General features: G+C 42.0%; 1 protein-coding gene and 1 non-coding gene across 2 annotated transcripts in view; both read left to right on the forward strand.

Moving 5' to 3' along the window:
• LOC133968665 (potassium voltage-gated channel subfamily H member 6-like) overlaps window positions 1-17,278 on the forward strand; it is a 38,670-nt gene extending 21,392 nt beyond the window's left edge. The window contains exons 8-21 of the mRNA XM_062404827.1: window positions 6,264-6,436; window positions 9,509-9,647; window positions 10,499-10,636; window positions 10,820-10,974; window positions 11,064-11,305; window positions 12,074-12,273; window positions 12,804-12,891; window positions 13,090-13,254; window positions 13,393-13,514; window positions 13,655-13,726; window positions 14,295-14,376; window positions 15,228-15,327; window positions 15,413-15,763; window positions 15,998-17,278. Coding sequence (XP_062260811.1) covers window positions 6,264-6,436; window positions 9,509-9,647; window positions 10,499-10,636; window positions 10,820-10,974; window positions 11,064-11,305; window positions 12,074-12,273; window positions 12,804-12,891; window positions 13,090-13,254; window positions 13,393-13,514; window positions 13,655-13,726; window positions 14,295-14,376; window positions 15,228-15,327; window positions 15,413-15,763; window positions 15,998-16,253 — 2,283 coding nt within the window. The 3' untranslated portion in view covers window positions 16,254-17,278. The remainder of the gene's footprint in view (window positions 1-6,263; window positions 6,437-9,508; window positions 9,648-10,498; window positions 10,637-10,819; window positions 10,975-11,063; window positions 11,306-12,073; window positions 12,274-12,803; window positions 12,892-13,089; window positions 13,255-13,392; window positions 13,515-13,654; window positions 13,727-14,294; window positions 14,377-15,227; window positions 15,328-15,412; window positions 15,764-15,997) is intronic.
• A 4,155-nt stretch (window positions 17,279-21,433) lies between these two features.
• Window positions 21,434-21,539, forward strand: LOC133969070 (U6 spliceosomal RNA). The gene has a single exon (XR_009924176.1). It is a non-coding gene; the product is annotated as a U6 spliceosomal RNA (small nuclear RNA).
• Window positions 21,540-22,926: the final 1,387 nt, after the last annotated feature.

Raw genomic sequence — 22,926 nt, forward strand, 5'->3', positions numbered from 1 at the left:
TCAACAGAAGAGTTGGACTGTAATACAGGGGGAATATAGGGACTCAAACAGGCACAACTGAGTAACATATACAATATAAATATGTATGTAATGATATGCATATTTAAAATGCGTTTTAGTTCTGTTAGCAGTGTGGCTCTAGGTCAGTATTAGTGGATCCACCTGGAAGTTTTCTCTATTCCAATGAAATGTTTCAACATCTACACTATTTGATCGATTGGCACAATATTGCTCAGATATTCCCAAACAATTAAAACAAATTATTTTTTGACACCTGATCGTTTTATACAATATACAATATATTTGTAATTCTGAGCTTTGTAGATATTTTGACATCTATTGGATGGATAACATAAAACTTAGCACAGACATCCATGGTCCCCTCAGGATGAACAGTTTGGTAAGCCCTGAGCTTTTCTTTTAGCAGCATCCTGATGAGTTCATGCAGTCAATTACATTGTTTTACAGCGAACCTGATATTTATATGTCAACCACAAAGCAGCACATCATCGTGAGCAATGGCCTGTAATCACAAAAAGATTTCTATAATAAAATATCTACTTCAAGTGAGACCTAATGTGATGTTTGCCACCTAATAACTGAATAGCCTGCATGCCGTTTGTCTTACAGAGTGAAAATACATCATTGAACATGATGGAGAGGAACGGAGGGGGGAGGAGGGAGGAGAGTGAAAATAAAGGAGGGAGTTAAACAGGGGGAGGAGAGAGAAGGGGCGATTGGATAAGAGAGGTAGGATGGATCAATGTGTGGGACCAGGGGAGCTGAGGACGACCAGTGCTGAAGCTTGGGCATAGTGATGTAGTTAATGGGAGACGGGACAGACATGGAGAGGTTTTTCTGTAAATCTGTCTCATGATTCCAGGACAGTTAGAGGAGATGCAGAGGAGAACTTTTACTTCTTCTGCAACTGGACTAGTTTTACCTGGGTCTTCTACTGTGATGAACCAGCTGCTGAAGACTAATGTGGATTTACTGATGACATCTCTGGCGATTTTATTTTTGCCCCACCCACAGGACATCTGTTTTTCAAATCTCCAACTTCACTTCAGGAAGTGAGATCAAGCATTTCTACCTGAACTGTACAGGTTCCAATTTCTCCTACAGAGGAAAAAGATCTTTCTGGAATATATCTATCTGGGAATTTAACTTGTTGCCCAAGAATCGAAAATTGAAAATCAGCTAACCCTGGTAAATATGAGGTGAAGCATACGTGAAACTCCACATGGCTTTAGACAAGAAGTAAGTCAAGAGAGTAACACACTCTTAGAGATGAAGTTGGAGAGAAGTGGAAAGATAGGAAATAAAAGGGGAGAAGGAGAAGAGGGAAATGCTCATTTTGACAGGGTAACTGTCATGGAGAAGGACAGAGAAAAAAAGACCATGAAAAACTAAAGTTCATACACCAGCATCTTAGACCAAGCGAGAGAAGAAGAAGAAGAAGAGAGCCTGACACACAGGCAAGAGGACAAACAGGTTGAATACATTTGTGTTGTCGTCAGCAATGTCTTCAGTGAGTGTTCCAGACAGTAGCATGTCTCAGGACGACCCGTCCGGTGTGGGGAGCAAACATGGAAACACAAGAGTAAAGAGAGCTGTCAGCATCTCTTCTGTAGTAGCTCATGAGGTGAGTGGAACTGTGTGTGTGTGTTAGGCAGTTGGAGATGTTTATCGAGTCCATCCATCCATTATCTGAAACACTTAACCGTTGAGGGTTGCAAGGTGGAGGGGCGGAGCCAATTCATGTCATTGGGCAATACGGGGGTACACCCTGGACTGGTCGACAGTTCATCACAGGTTCCGACACAACCAGTCACACTGACATTCACACCTACCATCAGTTTTAAGTCTTCAATAACCTAACCCCAATCTGCTTGTCTTTGGACTGTAGGAAGAAGCTGGAGTGCCCAGATGAACCTCACACAGTCACTGGGAGAACGTGTCAATTTGGGAACAGTAACAATTGAATAAGAGAATAAAAATAACATTATTTTAAGATTTGGACAAAGAATTCAAACAATGCAGTAACATTTATGCTTACTCAAAAAAAAAACTGTTTAATGAGCTGGTAGGTGGGACTATAGCTAAATCTTGCTCTGCACGTTCATGCACTGCTGACTCAGCACCAGGTAAATATCTCTATAAGATAAGATAAAACAAGCTTTATTTGTCACATATGCAATTATACATTGTACAATGCACAGTGAAATATGTTATGGTTGAATGCACTTATTGTAGGTCGCTTTGGATAAAAGCGTCAGCTAAATGAAATGCAGTGTAATGTTACTGTGCCTGAATCCAGTTTTTAAAATAGTTTAAAAAAAAAGACACAATATAACAATAGCACACAATAGTATTACAGGTGAAGTATGAAAATAGTTTAAAATATACATGTAAAGAGAGGAACTGTATGCAACTGTACAGAGTCCGGTTTTACGCTCAGAGTTGAACAAATAGAAGACCTGAGGGCAGAAACTCTTCCTCATCCGCTCTGTGTTGGTTATCAGGCAGTGGAACCTCTGGCCTGACAGCAGCAGGGACAAGAGTGACTTTCCAGGGTGGTTGGGCTGTCTGAGGATCTTCTCAGCCCTTGACCTGCATCGTAGCAACTGCAGGAGTAGCCCCTCTCTCTTTCTCTTGGAGTAAAGACCAATTCATGCGTCTGCGTCGAAGCCTATAGATGTTGCCCTATGTAGAGCCCTCAGTCCATTCGAAGAAATATGCTATTGAAACGTTGCGTTTCGTACTTCCAAATCCGGATGATGTCATCATGAAATCGCACTCTACTCTCAGACCCACCCAGCCAGTACCAAATTAAATCCCGGAAAGGTGTGAAATATGGGCCCTTTAAGTACTTTGTAAATTTAAAAACAGGCCTTTTAAAATTCATTTTGAAGATGTTTTGGGAGAAAACTCTTTCATCATCTCTACATCCCAGTTCTCCATCCCTCAAAATGTCCAGTCAGACCCCTGACTGTCCTTGACTGCTTGGCCTTGTTGCTGCTGGTGTGTAGGAGTGGATCCCAAAGGATTTTAAATCAGCTGCAGATTAATTATACCGCTCTTTCCCCAGGGTCTACATGCATGTGGGTGTGTGTGTCCTTGGTCAAGATGCTAAGCCCCAAATTGCCTCTGTTTGCTCCGTCAACTGTGTGAAACTGGGGGTAAACAACATTGCCACAGGAAACACATACATATTAATACTGCTGCAGAGACCACATAACCCCCATCCTAAAAAGCTCTCCTGACTTCTTTATTGGTGTCTTCTATGCGTGAGGCACTGATTTTTCATCCAGAAATATTTGTTTTCTTTTAACTTTGTGTCTGTGACATTCTAAAAAATGTCATTAACCCCTCACTCGCTGTGTTGAATCCTGCGGAGGATCTCCTGCTGTTTTCTCCATCAACATCGAGAAAGTTTGCAGAAAGTTCAAAGGTTACCTGGAGGTGCATCTACAGCCCCTCAAGATTATGTCCAGAGGATCCCGGGGTTCATTGCATGTGTAAAAGCACCCAGTGTATCTGTTCTATCAGGTCTGTTTGCGTGAGACAACACACATTTAAAAGCCTCCTGTGTACATTACATTACATTACATTTCATTTAGCTGACGCTTTTATCCAAAGCGACCTACAATAAGTGCATTCAAACCCGAGGGTACATACCAAGGACGACAAGAATCAAGAAAGTACAATTTCTTCAAAATAAAGCAAAACTACAAAGTGCTATCAGTAAGTGCCATTTAAGTGCTACTAAAGTGTTTTTTTCTCATTCAAGGTAAAGTCGGAAGAGGTATGTTTTTAGTTTTCACGGAAGATGTGTAAACATTCTGATGTCCGGATGTCAATGGGGAGCTCATTCCACCATTTAGGAGCCAGGACGGCAAACAGTCGTGTTTTTGATGAGTGTGTAGCTCGTAGTGAAGGAGCAACGAGCCGATTAGCCGAAGCAGAGCGGAGTGAACGGGGTGGGGTGTAACGTTTGACCATGTCCTGGATGTAGACTGGACCGGATCCGTTCACAGCATGGTACGCAAGTACTAGTGTTTTGGACCAGATGCGAGCAGCCACTGGTAACCAGTGCAGGAAGCGGAGGAGCGGAGTAGTGTGAGTGAATTTAGGTTGGTTAAAAACCAGTCGAGCTGCTGCATTCTGGATGAGCTGTAAAGGTCGGATGGCAGTAGCAGGTAGAACTGCCAGGAGGGAGTTACAGTAATCTAGGCGTGCGATGACCAGAGGCTGGACCAGAACTTGTACCGCCTTCTGAGTGAGAAGGGGGCGTATTCTCCTGATGTTGTACAGCGTGAATCTACAGGACCGTGTTGTTGCAGTAATGTTGGCAGTAAGGGAGAGTTGGCTATCGAGTGTTACGCCCAGGTTCTTAGCAGTCGGAGTGGGGGTTAACACAGAGTTGTCAAAGTTAATAGTCAGGTCGTGGATGGGAGAGTCTTTCCCTGGAAGGAAAAGTATTTCAGTCTTGTCAAGGTTAATCTTCAGGTGGTGTTGAGACATCCACTGAGAGATGTCGGTCAGACAGGCAGTGATTCGTGCTGCTACCTGTGTTTCTGATCGGGGAAAAGACAGGATTAGTTGGGTGTCATCGGCATAGCTATGGTAGGAAAAGCCATATGAGTGAATGACAGAGCCGAGGGAGTTGGTGTACAAAGAGAAGAGGAGAGGACCAAGGACAGAACCTTGAGGGACCCCAGTAGTGAGGGGACAAGGTTCAGACACAGATCCTCCCCAAGTTACCCTATAAGTGCGTTCATTGAGGTAGGAAGAGAGCAGGGAGAGAGCAGAGCCTGAGACACCGAGGTCCTGAAGGGAGGAAATGAGGATCTGGTGGTTCACTGTGTAAAATGCAGCAGAGAGGTCTAGAAGGATAAGGACAGAGGAGAGAGAGGCTGCTCTAGCAGTGTGAAGCTGCTCAGAGACAGAGAGGAGGGCAGTCTCAGTTGAGTGACCTGCCTTGAAACCAGACTGATGAGGATCAAGAAGGTTATTATGGTTAAGATAGGAGGAAAGTTGATTAAAGATAGCACGCTCAAGAATTTTGGAAACAAAGGGAAGGAGAGAGACAGGTCTGTAGTTATTTACTTCAGACGGGTCGAGGGTGGGTTTCTTCAGGAGAGGATTTACCCTTGCCTCCTTCAGATTAGATTTAGAAGTAGATTTGTCTTGGGCTGCCTTTGGACTTGGCCTTAAAAAAAGAGTATTTAATTGTGTATTTGGTGATTCAACAGTGTTAGTGTTAGTTCCTGTCAGTTGCCTACTGATCAGCAGTGCGCTATTCCACAGTACATTTATGGTGATATGAATAAACTAGAACATTTTCACATTCTTACACACACAACGTCACATTCATCATTGATGAATAAATAATAGAATAAAGAAAAACACCTCATATCATAAACATAAGCACTGTAAAAAGTAAAGTATGACCAGTAGATTGCACTTCACAATAAAAGTCTATGCGTTCGCCAGGAGATATTATGATGATGCAGAGGTGATGGCAGTATGATGGAGGAATTTATTACAGTTCAGTTTAATGATGGCTCTTGGGGAAAAGTTGTTTCGCAGCCTGGAGGTGTGGGATTTAAAGGCCCTGTAGCGCCATCCAGCGAAAAGAGCTGATGGGAGTTTTATCTTTCAGGATGTTGCTGGCTCTGTAGAGGCAGCATGTTCTAAGGATATCATCCATTGTTGGCAGGCGGAATTGGATAATTTTCTGTTTTGTCTATGTTTCTGTGCAGTTTGCATTCCATGCTGTGATACGAATATCTTAAAACACTCTCGATAGAACAGAGATGAAATGCCTTGAGCAGCTCTGCAGACAGGTGTTTTTTCTTAAGTGATTGGTAAATGCAAAGCTGCTGTCAAGCCTTTTTTATCAAAGCATTGGAATTGGCTGACCATATGATGTCCTCAGTAATGTTGGTCCAAGAACTTAAAACAGGAAACCCTCTTCAGGTCCTCTCCTCTGATCATAATGGGAGAGCGGTCCTCCTTGTGTAATGTTGTAGGGAGCACTGAGCCGCTGCCTCTATGTGTGCCGCCATCTTTATAAGATTTAAATAAACCACATTTAAAGTCACTAGATCTTGATTTTTATTGTCATCCCACCCCTCATGTAGTCTTCGACACACTTGGAGAATCTCTAATAAGGAGCTCTGCCAACTCTAGTCGGGATGATACATTACAAACACACTAACACCAGAGTGATCAGACTCCTTCTCTCTCTCCTCTAGGTCCTGTCTCTGGGGGCTGATGTGTTGCCAGAGTATAAACTGCAGACTCCCAGGATCCACAAGTGGACCATCCTTCACTACAGTCCATTCAAAGCTGTGTGGGACTGGGTGGTTCTGCTCTTAGTGATTTACACAGCAATTTTCACCCCTTACTCAGCTACATTTCTACTGAGGTTGGTTGGAAATTAACACAATACTGACTCTGTTCTGACTGAAATTAGTTTATTATGGCGATGTAAGGTTTCCCATGCTGTCCTTTGAACTGCTGCTAGAATGGAACAAACAAACTCTTAAGCAATTATTATATGAACTGTTGACAAATATGTCTGATCTGCTGATTGATTTATGGTGGGGGTCGGCATGTTGAATTTTTTCAGTTGCCGCAGGAAGAACATCCTCTGCTGGGCCTTCTTGATGGTGGAGGTGATGTTTTCCGTCCAACTCAGGTCCTGTGCAATGATCGTCTCCAGGAAGCTGAAAGACTCCACTGATTTAACTGGGGAGTCGCAGAGGGATGAGGGGGGCGGTTTGGGCTGGGCTCCTCCTGAAGTCTGCTACCATCTCTACAGTATCCAAAGCGTTCAGCTCCAGGTAGTTCTGGCTGCACCAGGAAGCCAGGCTGTCAACTTCCTCTCTGTAGGCGGCCTCGTCACCATTGTAGATTAATCAAATAAGGTTTGTGTCGTTGGCAAACTTCAGGAGGTTGACAGAGGGATGGCTGGAGGTGCATTTGTTGGTGTAGAGGGAGAATAGTAGAGGGGAGAGCACACAACCTTGTGGGGCTCCAGTGCTGATGGTCCGGGGCTCAGAGACAAGTTTGCCAAGCCTCACACACTGCTTCCTGTCGGTCAGGAAGTTAGTGATCCATCTGCAGGTGTGCTCAGGCACACTCAGCTGTGTCAACTTGTCTCTGAGAAGAGCTGGGGCGATGGTGTTGAATGTGGAGCTGAAGTCCACAGACAGGATCCTGGTGTAGGTGCCGGGGGATTCGAGAAGCTGGAGGATGAAGTCGAGTCCCATCTTGACTGCGTCATCTACGGACCTGTTGGCTCTGTAGGCAAACTGCAGTGGGTCGAGGAGGTGGTTGGTTATGGCCTTGAGGTGGGTCAGCAGGAGGCGCTCAAAGGTTTTCATTACTACAGAGGTCAGGGCAACTGGTCTGTAGTCATTAAGGCCTGTGATCCTCTGCTTTTTGGGAACTGGGATTATGGTGGAGGTTTTGAGGCGGGCGGGTACCACGCATTCAGCCAGTGAGGTGGCTGAATGGTTGAATGGTGTTATGTTATATGTTATGTATGTTATGTTATATGTTATGTTACATAGTATGTTATTTTTGTTCATTTTGTAAAGTCGCCTACTGCGTAGATGTTTGCCTGCCATGTCATAAGAATTTCACTGCTCCGATGACGCTGTCATTGGTGCATGTGACAATAAACTTTGATTTGATTTGATTTGATTTGATTTGAAGAAGTCTGTGAATACTGGAGACAGCTGATCCGTACAGTGCCTTAGTGTAGAGGGGGAGACAGCGTCTGGTCCAGCTGCCTTGCGGGGGTTTAGTCTCTTCAGAAGTTTGTTGACATCTCTCTCCTGAATGAAGAGAGATGGGATGGGGGGATGGGGTAGTCTGGGGCCATTTTGTGTCGGGGGGTAGTGTCTTTTTCCAGGGAAGAAGAGGTGTAATAGCTGTTGGGGGGGGGGGGGGGGGGGGCATCGTCTGGTCCATTGTCTTTCGAATCTGCAGTAAAAGTCCTTCAGTTCGTTTGCAAGTACAAGGTCTTCCACAGAGTGGGGGGATTTGGTTTTGCAGCCGGTGATCACCCGAAGGGCTTTCCAGACTAACGAGGAGTCGTTGGCTGCAAACTGTTGTTCCAGCTTCTTTGAATGCTGTCGTTTGGCCTCCTTAATCTCCTTGCCAAATTAGGATTTAATCAGTCTGAACCTTCCTATGTCCCCACTCTTGAAGGCCAACTCTTTCCCCAAGTGAAGCTGTTTGAGCTTTGCTGTGAACCAGGGCTTGTCGTTGTTGTAACTCACCCTGGTGCGTGTCGGAATACATCTGTCTTCACAGAAGCTGATGTAGGACGGCACAGCAATTAATTGAGCTTCAGACCCCTTTCCTACATAAGCTAAATATTTTCCAAATATTAGAAAAGTCGCTGAGGAAAGAGAGTTTAATTCTGCATGGACGGATTATCTTGTACTCACTACCAACAATGCTGGCTAACCCGTGTGCTTGATATGTTGGGAGAAACCAACAGGATAAATTTGATTTCTGACCTCACAAGGAACAAAGAACAGTTCTCATGTCCATATATTAGACTTTTATATACACTATAGACTTGATATATTATTCCACATTGAACCAGATGACTTGAAAAGGTCTTTCCTAGATAGCAGCATTGTTTAGGGCAAGATTTGGACCCCACTGCCATACTGTCATGCAGCCTGCATACTGCCTTTAATGATGACCCTTTGGTGGTTCGCACCAGTTTGCTATATATGGGCCACAAAAAAGCAATAGCAATACCACATGTCAACTAAAGGTTGTTTAGAGCTATTTGGGCCATATACACCACATGGAGTTCTTTAGGTTCACATCCAGATTAAACCTTGCCTAGAGCACCACATGTTTGCTAAAAAAGACCCACATTTATTTGGGCCACATTTGCTATTTCATAAATTGTCTTAAATCCATTTGGTCCATCCCAGACGAGGCCCTGCAGTGTCACATCATTAGTTCACCCCTGTGCCACTCAACTCATCATGCTAGAACTTAATTTCACCAATGAATGATTTAGAAATATTGTACATAATGCATGTGACACCATTATGATATGTTGAAGAATTTGATCAGTTAGAATGATTTTAACTTGGAAGATGAACTTAACTGGGTGCAGTTCAATAAAGATGTCCTTTCATCCTTTAGTTACCATTATTTGCATTCAATCTTTCAGTCTCTCAAAACTGATAACAGTTGGGGACCTACATTTTGACTTCACACTAGGCAGAAGCCCAAAAACTTAGCTTGGCTATACATTCACAAGAAAAAAAAAAAAAACATAATCCATGATCACTACAACAATTCCAACAAAAGAGCCATAAAGCTAAATTCAAAATCTCTAACTTCTGCACAAAGGCTCACAGCATTGGAAGAATCATAATGCAGTCAATATAATTTTCACTTTCACTGTGCTTCATGTTTAATTTTTTCCTCGTGACTTCATTGTTGTCTTTTTTTCCAGTGACCAGGAGGAAGCAGCCATGCAGACCTGTGGTTACTCATGTTCCCCCCTCAATGCGGTGGATCTTGTTGTGGACATCATGTTCATCGTGGACATCATTATCAACTTCAGGACCACATATGTTAACTCCAATGATGAGGTGAACTGACCTGGGTGTCTGACTGAATGATTAGCTATCCAATTAACAGCTCTGCTAACTGACAGGACAACTAATTTACCAGTCCACTGAGCAACTGACTCATTTACACAGAGAGTGCAGCAGAGAGCCATTAGCTGTGGATGCAGAGAAATCAATAAGAAAATGTCCAATTTTTACTGTAGCTCACAGTGATATATTTTTAGTTTTTCACTGCTGTGGTTCAATGATCAGTGAAAAGCGTTGTAGTATATACCCTACTCTGTGCACACACTGTATTTACCTCAATCAGGCAATGCCATTTTTACATGTTGTAATCTTATTTATTATTCGGTTAATCTAGGTAAACTGAGAACATGTCTATAATCTGTAACAAAGAATGTAAATATCTTTAATTTAGCTTTAATAATGTGATGTACCATATTTGAATCCTACTATACACAACTGTTTTCGTAAAAATACCTGTAGCATGCACTCAATAATGATAATGTCCCAAATATGCTGAATAAGAAAGATTTGCTCTGTTAGAAAGAAAAGATCAATTATAAACTTCATCTTTTCATTCTTTCTTAGAAAAACCATTCATCCAAAGGACCAAAACAACGTTATGAAACCCCTTTTACTTTCAGAGTTGTTTTGTATGTCTACTTTGGGATGGTTGTTCTGATATGGACAAATACTAGACTCTTTAAACACTAGACATTTAACATAAGGGCTAAAGAAATATGACCATAATTGTGCCACATTATCCAAAAATCACAAACCTCAGACTTAACAATTTGTTTTGTTATTTGGCGTGACTGTAGGATTTTAAACCTGAACGTTGGACGTGGCTGACTGTTGTGTCTCGTTAGGTGGTGAGCCAGTCCTCTCGGATTGCTGTCTACTACTTCAAGGGCTGGTTCCTTATTGACATGGTGGCAGCCATTCCCTTCGATCTCCTCATCTACCGCTCAGGAGAGGACACGGTCAGGGGAGGTGGAGAAGGCGAGGTAGGGTGATGAGAGGAAAACAATTAAATGAGGGGTCGGTTAAAAACCGGGATAGTAGGGAGGAAAGAGTGACAGGGAAACATTGAGTAAGGAAGAAAGAAAAGAAGATCTTGAGGGCAGAGTCCATTTTAAAATATGAATAAAATAAAAAAGATTTGCTCTCTCTCTTTCTCCTCCTAACAGACCACCACCCTGATTGGTTTACTGAAGACAGCTCGGTTACTTCGATTGGTTCGTGTAGCCAGGAAGTTGGATCGGTACTCTGAGTATGGTGCAGCAGTCCTCTTCCTCCTTATGTGCACCTTTGCCCTCATCGCACACTGGCTGGCCTGTATCTGGTACACTGCCGTAAACTGTAAAGTGTGTGACTGACACACACAACCTACTGCATAACACATAACACTTGATTCTTGTCTTCTTATCCTAGGTATGCCATAGGAAATGTGGAGCGGTCAACCTCAGTTGGGATTGGTTGGTTGGACAATCTGGGTGAGCAGCTGGGGAAACCGTACAATGACTCCATCCTGGCGTCGGGTCCATCCATTAGAGACAAATATGTCACGGCTCTGTACTTCACCTTCAGTAGTCTGACCAGTGTGGGCTTCGGGAACGTCTCCCCAAACACCAACTCTGAGAAGATCTTCTCCATCTGTGTCATGCTCATTGGCGGTGAGTTCTGTAAAGGAAGTTTCCCAGTTAAGAAATATATCCTGTTTTGTTAGGTCTTATAAGGCTATGCCTCTGTAGACAAGTTCCATGTTTTTTGCAGTAGTCCAAACTGGCCAAATTTAACACATTCTGAGTTTTTATGAGAACTGGAGGCTACCAAAGGTTCTCTCTCATGTTGTGAAGGGTAGGATGAGTTGAGGGGTATCCAGCTGCAACATGCAACTTCACCACTAGATGCAAATAAGCTCGACACACTAAACCTTTGACATGTATGTTTAAAGCATTATGCCTGTAACACCTGGTCCTTTTTCTCTACTGTGTTGATCCATCACCTCGACATACTAAACCTTTGACATTTATATTTAAAGCATTATGCCTGTTACACCTGGTACTTTTTCTTTACTGTGTTGATCCATCACCCTAAACACTTAAATACACCACCTTTTTGTGTCCAAGTTTTTTCCACATTGTGACTGGGGAACACATGAACATACAGACTTCACAACTCATTTAGTCTTGGTTTAGGTCTATAAGATTTACAGCTGCTTTTACACCCGTAGTTCAGTTCATAGACCATTTGCAAATGGACACAGACTAACACCAGTCTAATAGGCTGGCCGCTTTAAGCTGGAAATTCCTGTAAATCATCTTACCCCCCTTCTAAATGTCTCCTGGATGGTTCCGACCTCTATTTTGGCAGCCACGGTTCTAGACGACTAAACTCCTTGTTTAAACAATATACATTTTCTGTCTCTGTCACTTCTACAGCTTTGATGTACGCCAGTATTTTTGGTAACGTGTCAGCCATTATCCAGCGGCTTTACTCTGGTACGGCGCGCTACCATGCCCAGATGATGAGGGTTCGAGAGTTCATCCGTTTCCACCAGATCCCTAACCCTCTAAGGCAGCGGCTGGAGGAGTACTTCCAACATGCCTGGTCTTACACTAATGGAATTGATATGAATGCTGTGAGTGTTCATTGTTCACAGTCTGTCCATCCGTCCATCCATCCCATTCTCATGAACACAATATAGCAAGAATGCCTTGAGGTTTTTCTTGAAACTGTTATCTTCAGATCACCTTCGACGAATGTCCTCAAATTTGATGCAAATATTCATTTAGACTCAAAGTTGAACCAATTTATTTTATTGGTTGAAGGTCAAAAGGTCAAGTTCGTGTGGCACAAACATTAATTTATACTCTTGGATGACCTGAATATAATTTGTTTGTCAGAGGTCAAGGTCACTTTGATTCTTAAAAAAAGCCTGAAAGATTAAGTTTTATTGTAAATATTTTTAACCAGCTAGTTACCATGAAGAAAAGGCTCACTATGTTGTTTCAGCCGTAGACTGGAAAAACACAAACAATTTATTTCGTCCCACGAAATGTGTGTGAGTGTGTGTGTATGTTCAACATGCACAGGCCTGTGTGCTTCATCATGTGCTTAATCCCACACTGTCCTCTCTTTGTGTCCTCCATCTCTAAAAATCTTCTCCAGGTATTAAAAGGGTTCCCAGAGTGTCTCCAGGCAGATATTTGTCTCCACCTCAACAGGTCACTGCTGCAGAACTGCAACGCTTTCAAAGGTAACAGTCATATAGTGTTGATCACAGATGAAAACTAATGGACTGTTTATTGAATACAACTTTGATCAAGTATTGTACCATTTTTTAGTCACTTATATCTTGTTTTTTTATTCCCAAAAACACAATATACTGAAAATTTGGCATAGTGTAGTTAAAATCAGTTAATCGCCAACCTGTTGTGTCTGATTGGGTGCTTAGGATCCACAAAGGGCTGTCTGAGGGCCCTGGCCATGAGGTTTAAGACCACCCACGCTCCTCCAGGTGACACCCTGGTCCATGCTGGCGACCTGATCTCAGATCTGTACTTCATTTCCAGAGGGTCGATAGAGATCGTCAAAGGAGACGTGGTGGTGGCTATACTGGGTAAGTGTTAGTATGAGTCGGGTATGTGCCAGGAGCTCCATTTAATGGCCCAATTAGGAGAAGAGTAGAGTCATTGTGCCTCCTATTTATCAATTAAAGAACATGATCATGTCATAAACATGATTTATCCTCCTCCAGGTAAGAATGATATCTTTGGGGAGCCCATCAATTTGGATGCTTTGCCAGGAAAATCCAGTGCTGATGTCAGAGCTCTGACCTACTGTGACCTGCACAAGATAAACAGAGAGGATATGTTGGAGGTAACATATATATGTCTTTATTAGAACACCATATTAACACTGGCTAAATCCTCCCTTTGCTCTCAAACAGCCTCTGTTCTTTGTGACATTTGGTGTCTATTTTTAATGATGTGTACATTTCCTGTTCTGTGTGTTTTCAGGTCATGGACATGTATCCTGAGTTTTGTGAATATTTCTGGTCCAACTTGGAGATCACCTTCAATCTCAGAGACGTACGTTACATTTATTTTACAGCCTCCCTGTTTACTATGACCAGGTGGAAACTGTGGAAACTATTCAAATTGAGATGTCTGAAGTAATACAAATTCAAAAGTAACTTGAATTTTGATGTCAGTATATACAATGAAGAATTTAAAGTGTATGTTACTTGTGAAAAACTAAACTATTTAAAATACAGAAGGCACTCATATTTTAATTTCAAGAATTAATTGTGGATGTCTGTGACGTGAACCATAACTGGTATAAACCCAATGTATCTCTACCTGGAGCCGGGTTATGTTCAAAGAGACGACCGGCTTTCTTTCAATGTCAGAGGGCTAAAGTGTTTAAAGCTGATCCAAATGTAAGGGAGGGGTTTGTGGAGCTATCACAACATCCAACAATACATTTTAATAGATACAACTCACTGGAGTAGTCAAAAATACTCTCTTACTGTCCAGCTTTTATTGTCACTTTCGTAAATGGTTTTCACAAACAAAAAGCTTAATGGAATGGAATGAATGGATGGAATAAATCACTTGTTAATGAATCCTCCTGTTTCCCTTTCCTCTCTGTATGCAGGTGTTTAATGAAGCTGTGGGTCTTCTGAGTAGACACAACTCAGACCGTGAGGGCTTCAGTCGGCCCCAGAGGAAACACTCAGGTAACCCTTCACTACCACTAAACGGCTCATGAGGACAGATCTCACCTGTGGAGATGCACTGCAGTCAGGGTGGAAGGAATCGGTTATTTTTCTGTCAGAGGAAAGCAGTCTTTAATTTCTTTACAGAGCAGTGGAGGCACTAAAATGTGACTTTGTTTAAAACCAGGAAAATGAAACTGGTAAAATAACTAGGAAACTATGTAACAAAGAAAATGGTTGATAATGATAATGAGGTCAGTTCTGTTTAATTGCCCTTAAAAGGAAATACATTATAAAGCAGCATATCATGGTGACGTGACCCATATTTAAAATGTATCACCATAATCATAACTGTATGGAAAGTTCCAAATGTCGATATCAATCACAGATATGCATATGAGTTTTTGATGTTACATGGCATGTTTATTTTCAAAGAAAATGACAAAGATAAAAAAAGTTAGAATTATGCTCTCACTCAATATATTCTGTAAACAATTCATATATTGTTTGTATTATATCTTTGCTTATTTATTCATTTTCTGCTGAAGGATGTACTTTTTACTACCCCCTTTCTTCTGTATTATGTCAAATGTGCCCATAGTGGGACTAATGAAGGATATTATTTTAGTAAATAGTCCTGAAATTGTTTGTTCAACATGAAAGTGTTTTTATAAAATAACTACTTTGTTATTCGATTTTTTAATTAGAATTTGAAGAGAATCGCTGGTGGTCTAAAGGCAATGGATGGTCACGCAGGTGCCACCTCTCATCCAGCACCCCGTGTCTGAGGATTTTGTCCTTGACAAAGTTACATTTCTCTAAATGTCACAGATTTCTACAGGTTGTGAACTTACAGTGTTGATATCTGTCAGGTGTCACCATCTCAGCAAAGAGACAGAAATCTGCCTTCGGATGTGGAAGACAACTCAGTAACTTGGAGCACTGTGACGGCCATGATCATAAACATACACTGTGAGATACATGAAACATAGATTTATTATCAGCTCTTGTTTTGCACTTATCCACCTTACAAAACAACTTCTGACGGCTTCTTTAGATATGGCTCTGTGTTCTCCAGTGAGGATGAAGTGGAGGAGTTAGATGGGACCAGTCCTCAGACGTGTGTCACCACCAGGCGCAGATCGACTGACGCGTTTCCAGGAGTGTCCAGCATCTTCACGTTCTTGAGCTCGGAGAGTCGAGTGGAACACCCGTACCAGGAAGTGCCCTGCTCCCACAGCCTCACCTCACCGCCTTCTCAGCCTCCCCCTCACAAGCTTCTTTACCTGCCCTCCTCCCCCTCCCACTGTCCCTCCAGCCCTCCTATTCCTCCTACCGCCATCATCTCTGGGAGGCAGAGAGTGGAGCTGGAGAAAAGGTTAGATGGTTTGCAGCGACAGATAACCAGGTGGGTCTTCAGGCTTAACTATGCTTTTTATCAGTAACAGTGGTGACTTTACATGCATGACTGATTTCAAGATAAATACAGGGATATCAATATTTATAACAGTTTAAACTCTGGCACAAAGGTTTGGACAAATCACGTTTGCAGTGAAGTATTTCAGCTGCAGAGCAGAGCGGTTAACAAAGAGTATCTTTATAAACTCATCTTCTTCTGTGTGTTTGGATGTGTGTTTTACAGGTTGGAGTCTTGTATGTCAGCAGACATCAGGACCATTATGCAGCTGCTTCAAAAGCAGACACCAGCAATCCCACCTTCCTACAGCACCCTGACGTCATCTCCGAACGCAGCGTCCTCCCCCATCCTGTCCCACACTGTCCCCTCCCCATCTGGTGCCCCAATCCCTGTCTTCCCCACCGACGAGTCACCATCCGGGCCAAATGAAAACCAAGATCAAGTCCTGCAGGAACTTCCGGAATCTGATTCCATCAATTGAGGTTCCACTGTGTATCTCACCTCGTCACCCCCTCACACCCATGGCTCACACTTTAACACGTCTTAATATTAGTCATCATTTTTCTCTCCCTGTTTTACACCTCCATCTCTCCCCATAATCCTCAAAACTCCATCCTGTCTTCCTCCTTGCTCCTTACCCAGATAGGTATGTCAGTGTGCGTCTGTAATCCTCACCCTCGCCTCCCTCTTCTGTCTCACAGATACTGTTAACTTAAAGCAAATCAAATAAAACTCTGAACATTCACAGAATAATTTGGTTTAGAAAATACATATATAAGAAAGTTGCACATAGTTGAATTGTGAACCAGGCAGTATGAATAATGAACAAAATACAGTCAATCAAATCATGAGATGCCATTTTTTTCGAACTTATTATTATTTCCTCAGACTCCTGACAGAAGACTGGAAGCAAATGTTACTATGTAGTGTAGGAGTTGGTGGTTGAGCACACAGCTGCACACATGCATATTTGTTTTCAAGCCGACAGAGAAGATCCTGCAACCTCACTGCTGCCAGCTCCTATAAAGGACTGGCATCTGAAGGGGAACCTTCCTGATGGGTAACATCGGGCCTGCAAGCAAATTGTAAATAGAAAGTGAGATATTAATGGGCATGATATGTAATGTTATTAATAGTAGAAGCACCTGTTATTAATTATCTTAATAAAAAAAGTGGAGTCAGCAGTTTATGCAGTGGTGGTTAGCTCTCTGGACTATAGATATGTGGTTTTATTGACAACAAAATGTTTAATAAAGAGTAAGTAGAGCAGATAACAGCTCTCCATTATTATGTCTCAATATGGCTTAGCAGACAGATAACATATACAAGTTCACTGTATATTAGCAGCAGAAAGCCTTTTTATTTGTGTTGCCTATTTGCATTGACTGGAAAATGTGTGTGAATAAAGCTGACATGATGAAATGTAACAATAGAAATGCCTGTATGTTTTAGTGGTGCCATCAGAGTGATGTATTCAAAGCCACGTGTCATAGTAGAAGGTCGTAAAGTTTGTGTGGGTTAACTCGTGTGACACAGTCATGAGGTGCTTCAATGTGCAGGACCAGAATTACTGATTCAATACTGAATCTGCCAATTCAGTTTGTTTCATTCGCTCCGTCAGAATTTCATGATTTCTGAAAGTCTTCTTGACTATAGATCTGAGTTTTAGTATTTTAGCAAGCGACCTCACAAACTAAGCTTAGTTTTTGGTGCTGCCTTCAGGTGCTGTCGAAAAAACCAACAGACTACTCAGAGGCCGACCCAATTTTTTTTATCCCTTTTTTAATATTTTGTAATTCTGATTCAAATGTCAGACTGTATATTCTTGAGAATTAAAAGTTCATTGCTCTTTGTAAGTGTGTGGTTATCATGCTTGGTTATTATCATTATAAAAGTGGTATTAAATGGTTTCAAAATGATAACAATAAAATAATTTATCATTTCTGAGACAACACATCGTCACAGGCCTACCTTAATATTTTTAATAATGCACCAAGTTAGAACTTTCGTTGCACAGTTTACAGCTTCAGTTCTCTGAGAATGTACTTCATATCCAAACTAAATTGGTTTTGTAGACTGACATATCCAAAACTGAATCGATATTGAATCAAATCGGAGTCGAATCAATTTTGGATCTGGCAATTCGTGCTTGTCGGCTGTGCAGTTCAGTCTGCTCTCTGTGGCTGGCTTGTTCAGGAATAGCACTGGTTATTTCACCATGTGGCAAACATGAAAATAGACTTTGTGAGAGCCTTCCTGCCATACCCAGTATCACCTTTGACTGGATTTGCCTTAATGCAATGTGTTATGGCCCTTCACTCATTCATGTGCACATTCATGGCGGGGTAGCCTCTGAAGCCCAAAGGTCTTTAACTGGTAAAGGTTCTTCGAGGTTCTGGACCCCTGCCCCTGCCAGCTCCCTTTACTTTTGCTGACTCACCTGTCGGCCTTTTGCCTCCAGATGTCCTCCTTGAATTTTTGCCCAATGTCCAGGAAATGAAATGCCTTCCAAAGTCACAGGCATATCAGACCATCGCTCACCAATGAGACAAGGGGCTGACCGGATGTAAACACAGGAGGAGGGCACGCCCTCTCTCTCTCTCTCTCTCTCTTCCAGTGTCAGCATTCATTCATGTGATGGGTTTATCGAGCAATGACGAACACAAATAAAGCAAGATATTGAACTGCAAGAGGGAGGACCCAGTCTGGTGTAAATATAAAGTATTTAGATATAAAGGGCCCATAATTTTGCACAATTGAGATGATTACACACTAGTTACAACAGGATTATTACTTGATTATTATTGATAATCAATTGCTGCCAGTACCTTCCTTTGACCTACATCTTACACACTCACTGGAGCCTTGAGGGCAAATGATGACAAATCATAACACATAACACATTTGCAACATGTGAAATGAACCGTCTGGGAGAGAGAAAGACACACATTTCCAGCATCTTTTCCTTTCCCTCGGACTGGTAACATACCGGCAGAAACCACGGAAGATTTAGAAGAACAAATATGGACCAAATAGATGAGCGTTTGGCAGAAGAGATCCGAAAGTATGACCACTCGTATAACCCGTCATTTACTGGCGGATTTGTCCGCCAGAAAGAGGCTATGAGGAGCAACCCTGGCAATGTAAATAAACAGTCGACGACTGCCACACACAAAGAAGGCGTCTCTAATTGCATTGCAACACGCGCAACCCTTGGAGAACCATAAATTTAAATGAGTCCGTGGACACAGCCGCAGCCGCAGTTTCAGAAGCATTCGCCGGCCTTTACAATAAGTGCATTTAACCCTGAGGGTACAAACCCAGAACAACAAGAATCCAGAAAGTACTTTTTTTTTTTACTTTGATGATGCGGGCCAATTAAAAATGGATGGCGGGCCACAGTTGGCCCGCGGGCCGTAGTTTGGACACCCCTGTGTTATGCTAAACGATTGCTATCATTGCTAATAATTCTAGTTGAATGAATGATTTTAATATCACATATTCAATCTTTACTGGTCAAGCTGCAAAATTGCCTGTAACTGTTAAATGCTTTTGAATGAAGACTATCGTGCCACCGGCCCTATGTAACAGAGCTTATACCTAGCTGTTACTGCCTAGAATATCAGCCCAAGTTGGATAAGAGATCCTGAGAAAGAGCCACAGCGGGCTTCCAGCCCTGGGAATTTATAGAAACCTTAACTGTTACTGCCCTGAACACTATAGTTTTGGTTAGGCTAGTGTATGATAGAATCCACATTACAAGGTGTCTTCCATCGCAACACCAAAGCCAACCACACTGCTTTGGATTTATAAACTTAAATCTAATCCTTAAATTTCAGCTCCAACAATGGAGAACCCCTGTGTAGAACAATTTGTTTCTTCCCTAGCAACGAGCCTGACCCCTGGCTATTCTGAATTCATCAGCAAGTTGAACTTCAATGAGTGTAATAAAGAAATAGATTCTCTACTTAATGACAGGTGTGATGCACAAACAGCATCAAAAGGTCCATTGTTGAGATGTATGATTCTGAATTTCCACAGGCAAATCAACCTTGCCTGTCAGAACGTAGCAGCCATGGAAGAGGAGGTAAATGCCTTAAGAGCACAAAATGCTTTGCTCCTCAAGGAGGTTCAGACTGCCCAGTAAAAAAGCTTTGCACTATTTGGAAGACCTACACCCAGCAGAGTCAGATCTATTTTCACACAAGGAGGAATCGTTAAAACTTAAATTAGAGGGCGCAGCCTCACATCAGTTTTTGAACCAATGTAATTCTGTTTATTCTGATTCAAACTCCTCCGATAGTGCATGGTTAACTCCCCCTCACTCCCAAGATGGGACAGAATCCCATCCGACCCGAAGTCTTTGGGATTTAAGTCACATTCTGATCCTCCACTGACAGGAAGAGGTAACAGCTTCCTAACCTCCCATCTCTCTGACTCGGAGACACAAGAGATGGTCACTAACGTTTACTTTGCTTCACACTTAAAAACTTCTCCATTGACAGAACCCTCCTCCATTAGAACCCCTTTCGGAACAAGAGTCCCAACCAACACACTGCTTATAAAAGGAACTACCCATCAACCTTCTATAATAAATCCACTTGATATAATAGCTTACACTAACAAACGAAATATTTGAGTTATGGAAAAAATTAAAACTATTCCTTGTCTATCTGAAGCAAATCCCCGGAAAGATGGTCGAGACTTTCAACTTATATTTCCAGGTTTATTTGAATCTTCCATAAATAACACTGTTAGAGCTTGTGCCTCTATGGAGGGACGCTAAAATATCAACTTTCCCTTTGTCAAGCTACAGATTCAAAACACGTCATTTTTCATTGTTTTGCCGGCGGGGAAAGAACTGGAAGAAGGCGACAGCTTTAACAACACAGTTAACCTTACTCTACACACATTATTTCACAATGATACACGAAATAAACACAGCACTTTTCCGTCGTTTTAGGGCCAACCTCAGCCCTAACCCCAACCTCTTCCCCAGTGCTGCTGCTTCTAAAAAGAAACACAGAGAGACTGCTCTATCTCTCACTGTGTCTTGCTCTCTCTGTCTCGCTGTCTTCCTGTGTCGTCATGTGTCTGCGACTTACAGGAAGTCAGTAACACAGCGAGAGGGAGGGGGATAGTGTGTGATTGTGTGAGAGGGGGAGGGTAGCCGTCGAGCAAATAACTGTGAGGCAGGGAGAGGGAGGTAGCAATCTGCCAAAGAGTGCGAACAAGCGTACAGTGCATATAGTATAACTACTACTTTAGGCAATAGCATTGCAATGATATTAAGGATAGGGGAGTCTGGAACACCCTTCCCCCCCACGGGAATCTGCCCCACCAGTGAACAATGAAACAGACATCTTCAAAGGGGGGTTGTGGGTGGATCCTTTGCTCTCTCGCCTGTAGTCAACCAATCAGACTGCCGTGGTGAAGGGCTCATCTGAATATTTTTCCCATCAGCTCTGTGAGCTTGTGAACAAAGTGAAATTTAATAAATAAATAAGGCTGATAAAGCGGCTTCCAAGGAGAGTATGAGGCTCCAGGTGTGTGTCTGCCTCTGTCAGAGCTCCACGTGAAGTCCCAGAATTTCAGCACCCTGACTAAGGAATGTTCCTAATTTGAAGGGGTATATATCCCGGTCCCAACCATAGCATATTTGTGAGACTTCGGTCTCACATATACTAAAATTGGAACGATACAGAGAAGATTAGCATGGCCCCTGCGCAAGGATGACACGCAAATTCGTGAAGCGTTCCTCATTTTGTTCTCTTTTTGTCCTTTTTGTCCCAATTTTGCTCAAAATTTCATGAAAAAAGGGAACAGCAGGTTTCTGGCTCCCTCTTGTGGTGGACCAACAGCATCACACCAAATTTGCCCGAAGCAGACACTAGGTGGCGCCATGACACAAGAGAAAACCCTGGTGCAAGCTCCGTTTCTAGGATAAATAACTAAAAGAGGATCATGTAAGAGGCTGTTTATCAAGATAACAAACATTGAAGAATATAATAATGATTCAAACAATAGGAAGATTAAAATAAATCATGAAGTTGAGTAAATACACACAAATACACGACAACACATTTAAAATGATATTCAATCATATATCATTCACACAAACACACAAACACACAGTGGATGTGCTCTGAATGCAGCGACCACAGAACAAATCCTGTGTTTTTATAGGTGAGATAGAAATTGAATGTCTTAATATATAATAATAAGAAACAACAAATCCAACAATAGCTATGGGGTGCCGTTTGTAAAGCAGCTCACGCTGAAAATAACAGCAACATTTTGTCACATTTAGCTTCAAACCATGTTTAAAAAACTGGTGTGAATTTTTGAGAGTCACTTTTTTGCACATTTACAACAATATTTGTCAACTTAGAGATATTTTTCAAATATTTAAATCCAAATGTTAAATGTTACACTTAAATGTCAAATCTAAATCTAAATGTGAAATCTAAATGTTTAATCTAAATCTAAATGTTTATTCTAAATGTTAAATCGAAATCTAAATGTTGAATTTAAATTTAAATCTAAATGTTAAATCTAATTCTCAATGTTAAATCTGAATCTAAATGTTAAATCTAAATGTTTCGGGTGAAACTAAATATTGAACTAATATGCAAATTCAGAGTGTGTTCATAGTGGCAATTAATGAATAAATCTTATCCGGGGAAATGGACTCTTGGACATGGATTATCGTGATATTAACTACATCAAATAACAAACACATTTGGAGAAACTTTATTTGAAGAGTACTTTGAGTTTTTAGTGTCACTTTTATGAAGTTCTGCAGGACTTTTGACCTGTAGCCACTATAGACAGCCACAAGGGGGCGCACTTTGACTGATCTGTCATATTCGCCCGCCTCCACCCGGTACACTCTCCTGTCGCCATGGTCGCTCTGCAAACATGTCGATGAATGAATTGGCATTAGCGGAGAATATCGGCAGAGCCGTTCTGGCAGCAGTCCAAAAATGTAGCACACATGTTTCTATAAACAGTAAAACTCACACCGGTAAGTGACGCAGTGGGACGAACTCATGAGCTGAAAAACAAGGTGTGTAACCCTAACCCTAACCTCTGTCCTCAGTCAAACATCTCACCTTGGCTTACCTGCTGGCCTTTACTCACAAGATAAAACC

The sequence above is a fragment of the Platichthys flesus genome, chromosome 14, assembly GCF_949316205.1.
Source record: "Platichthys flesus chromosome 14, fPlaFle2.1, whole genome shotgun sequence".
NCBI lineage: Eukaryota > Metazoa > Chordata > Actinopteri > Pleuronectiformes > Pleuronectidae > Platichthys > Platichthys flesus.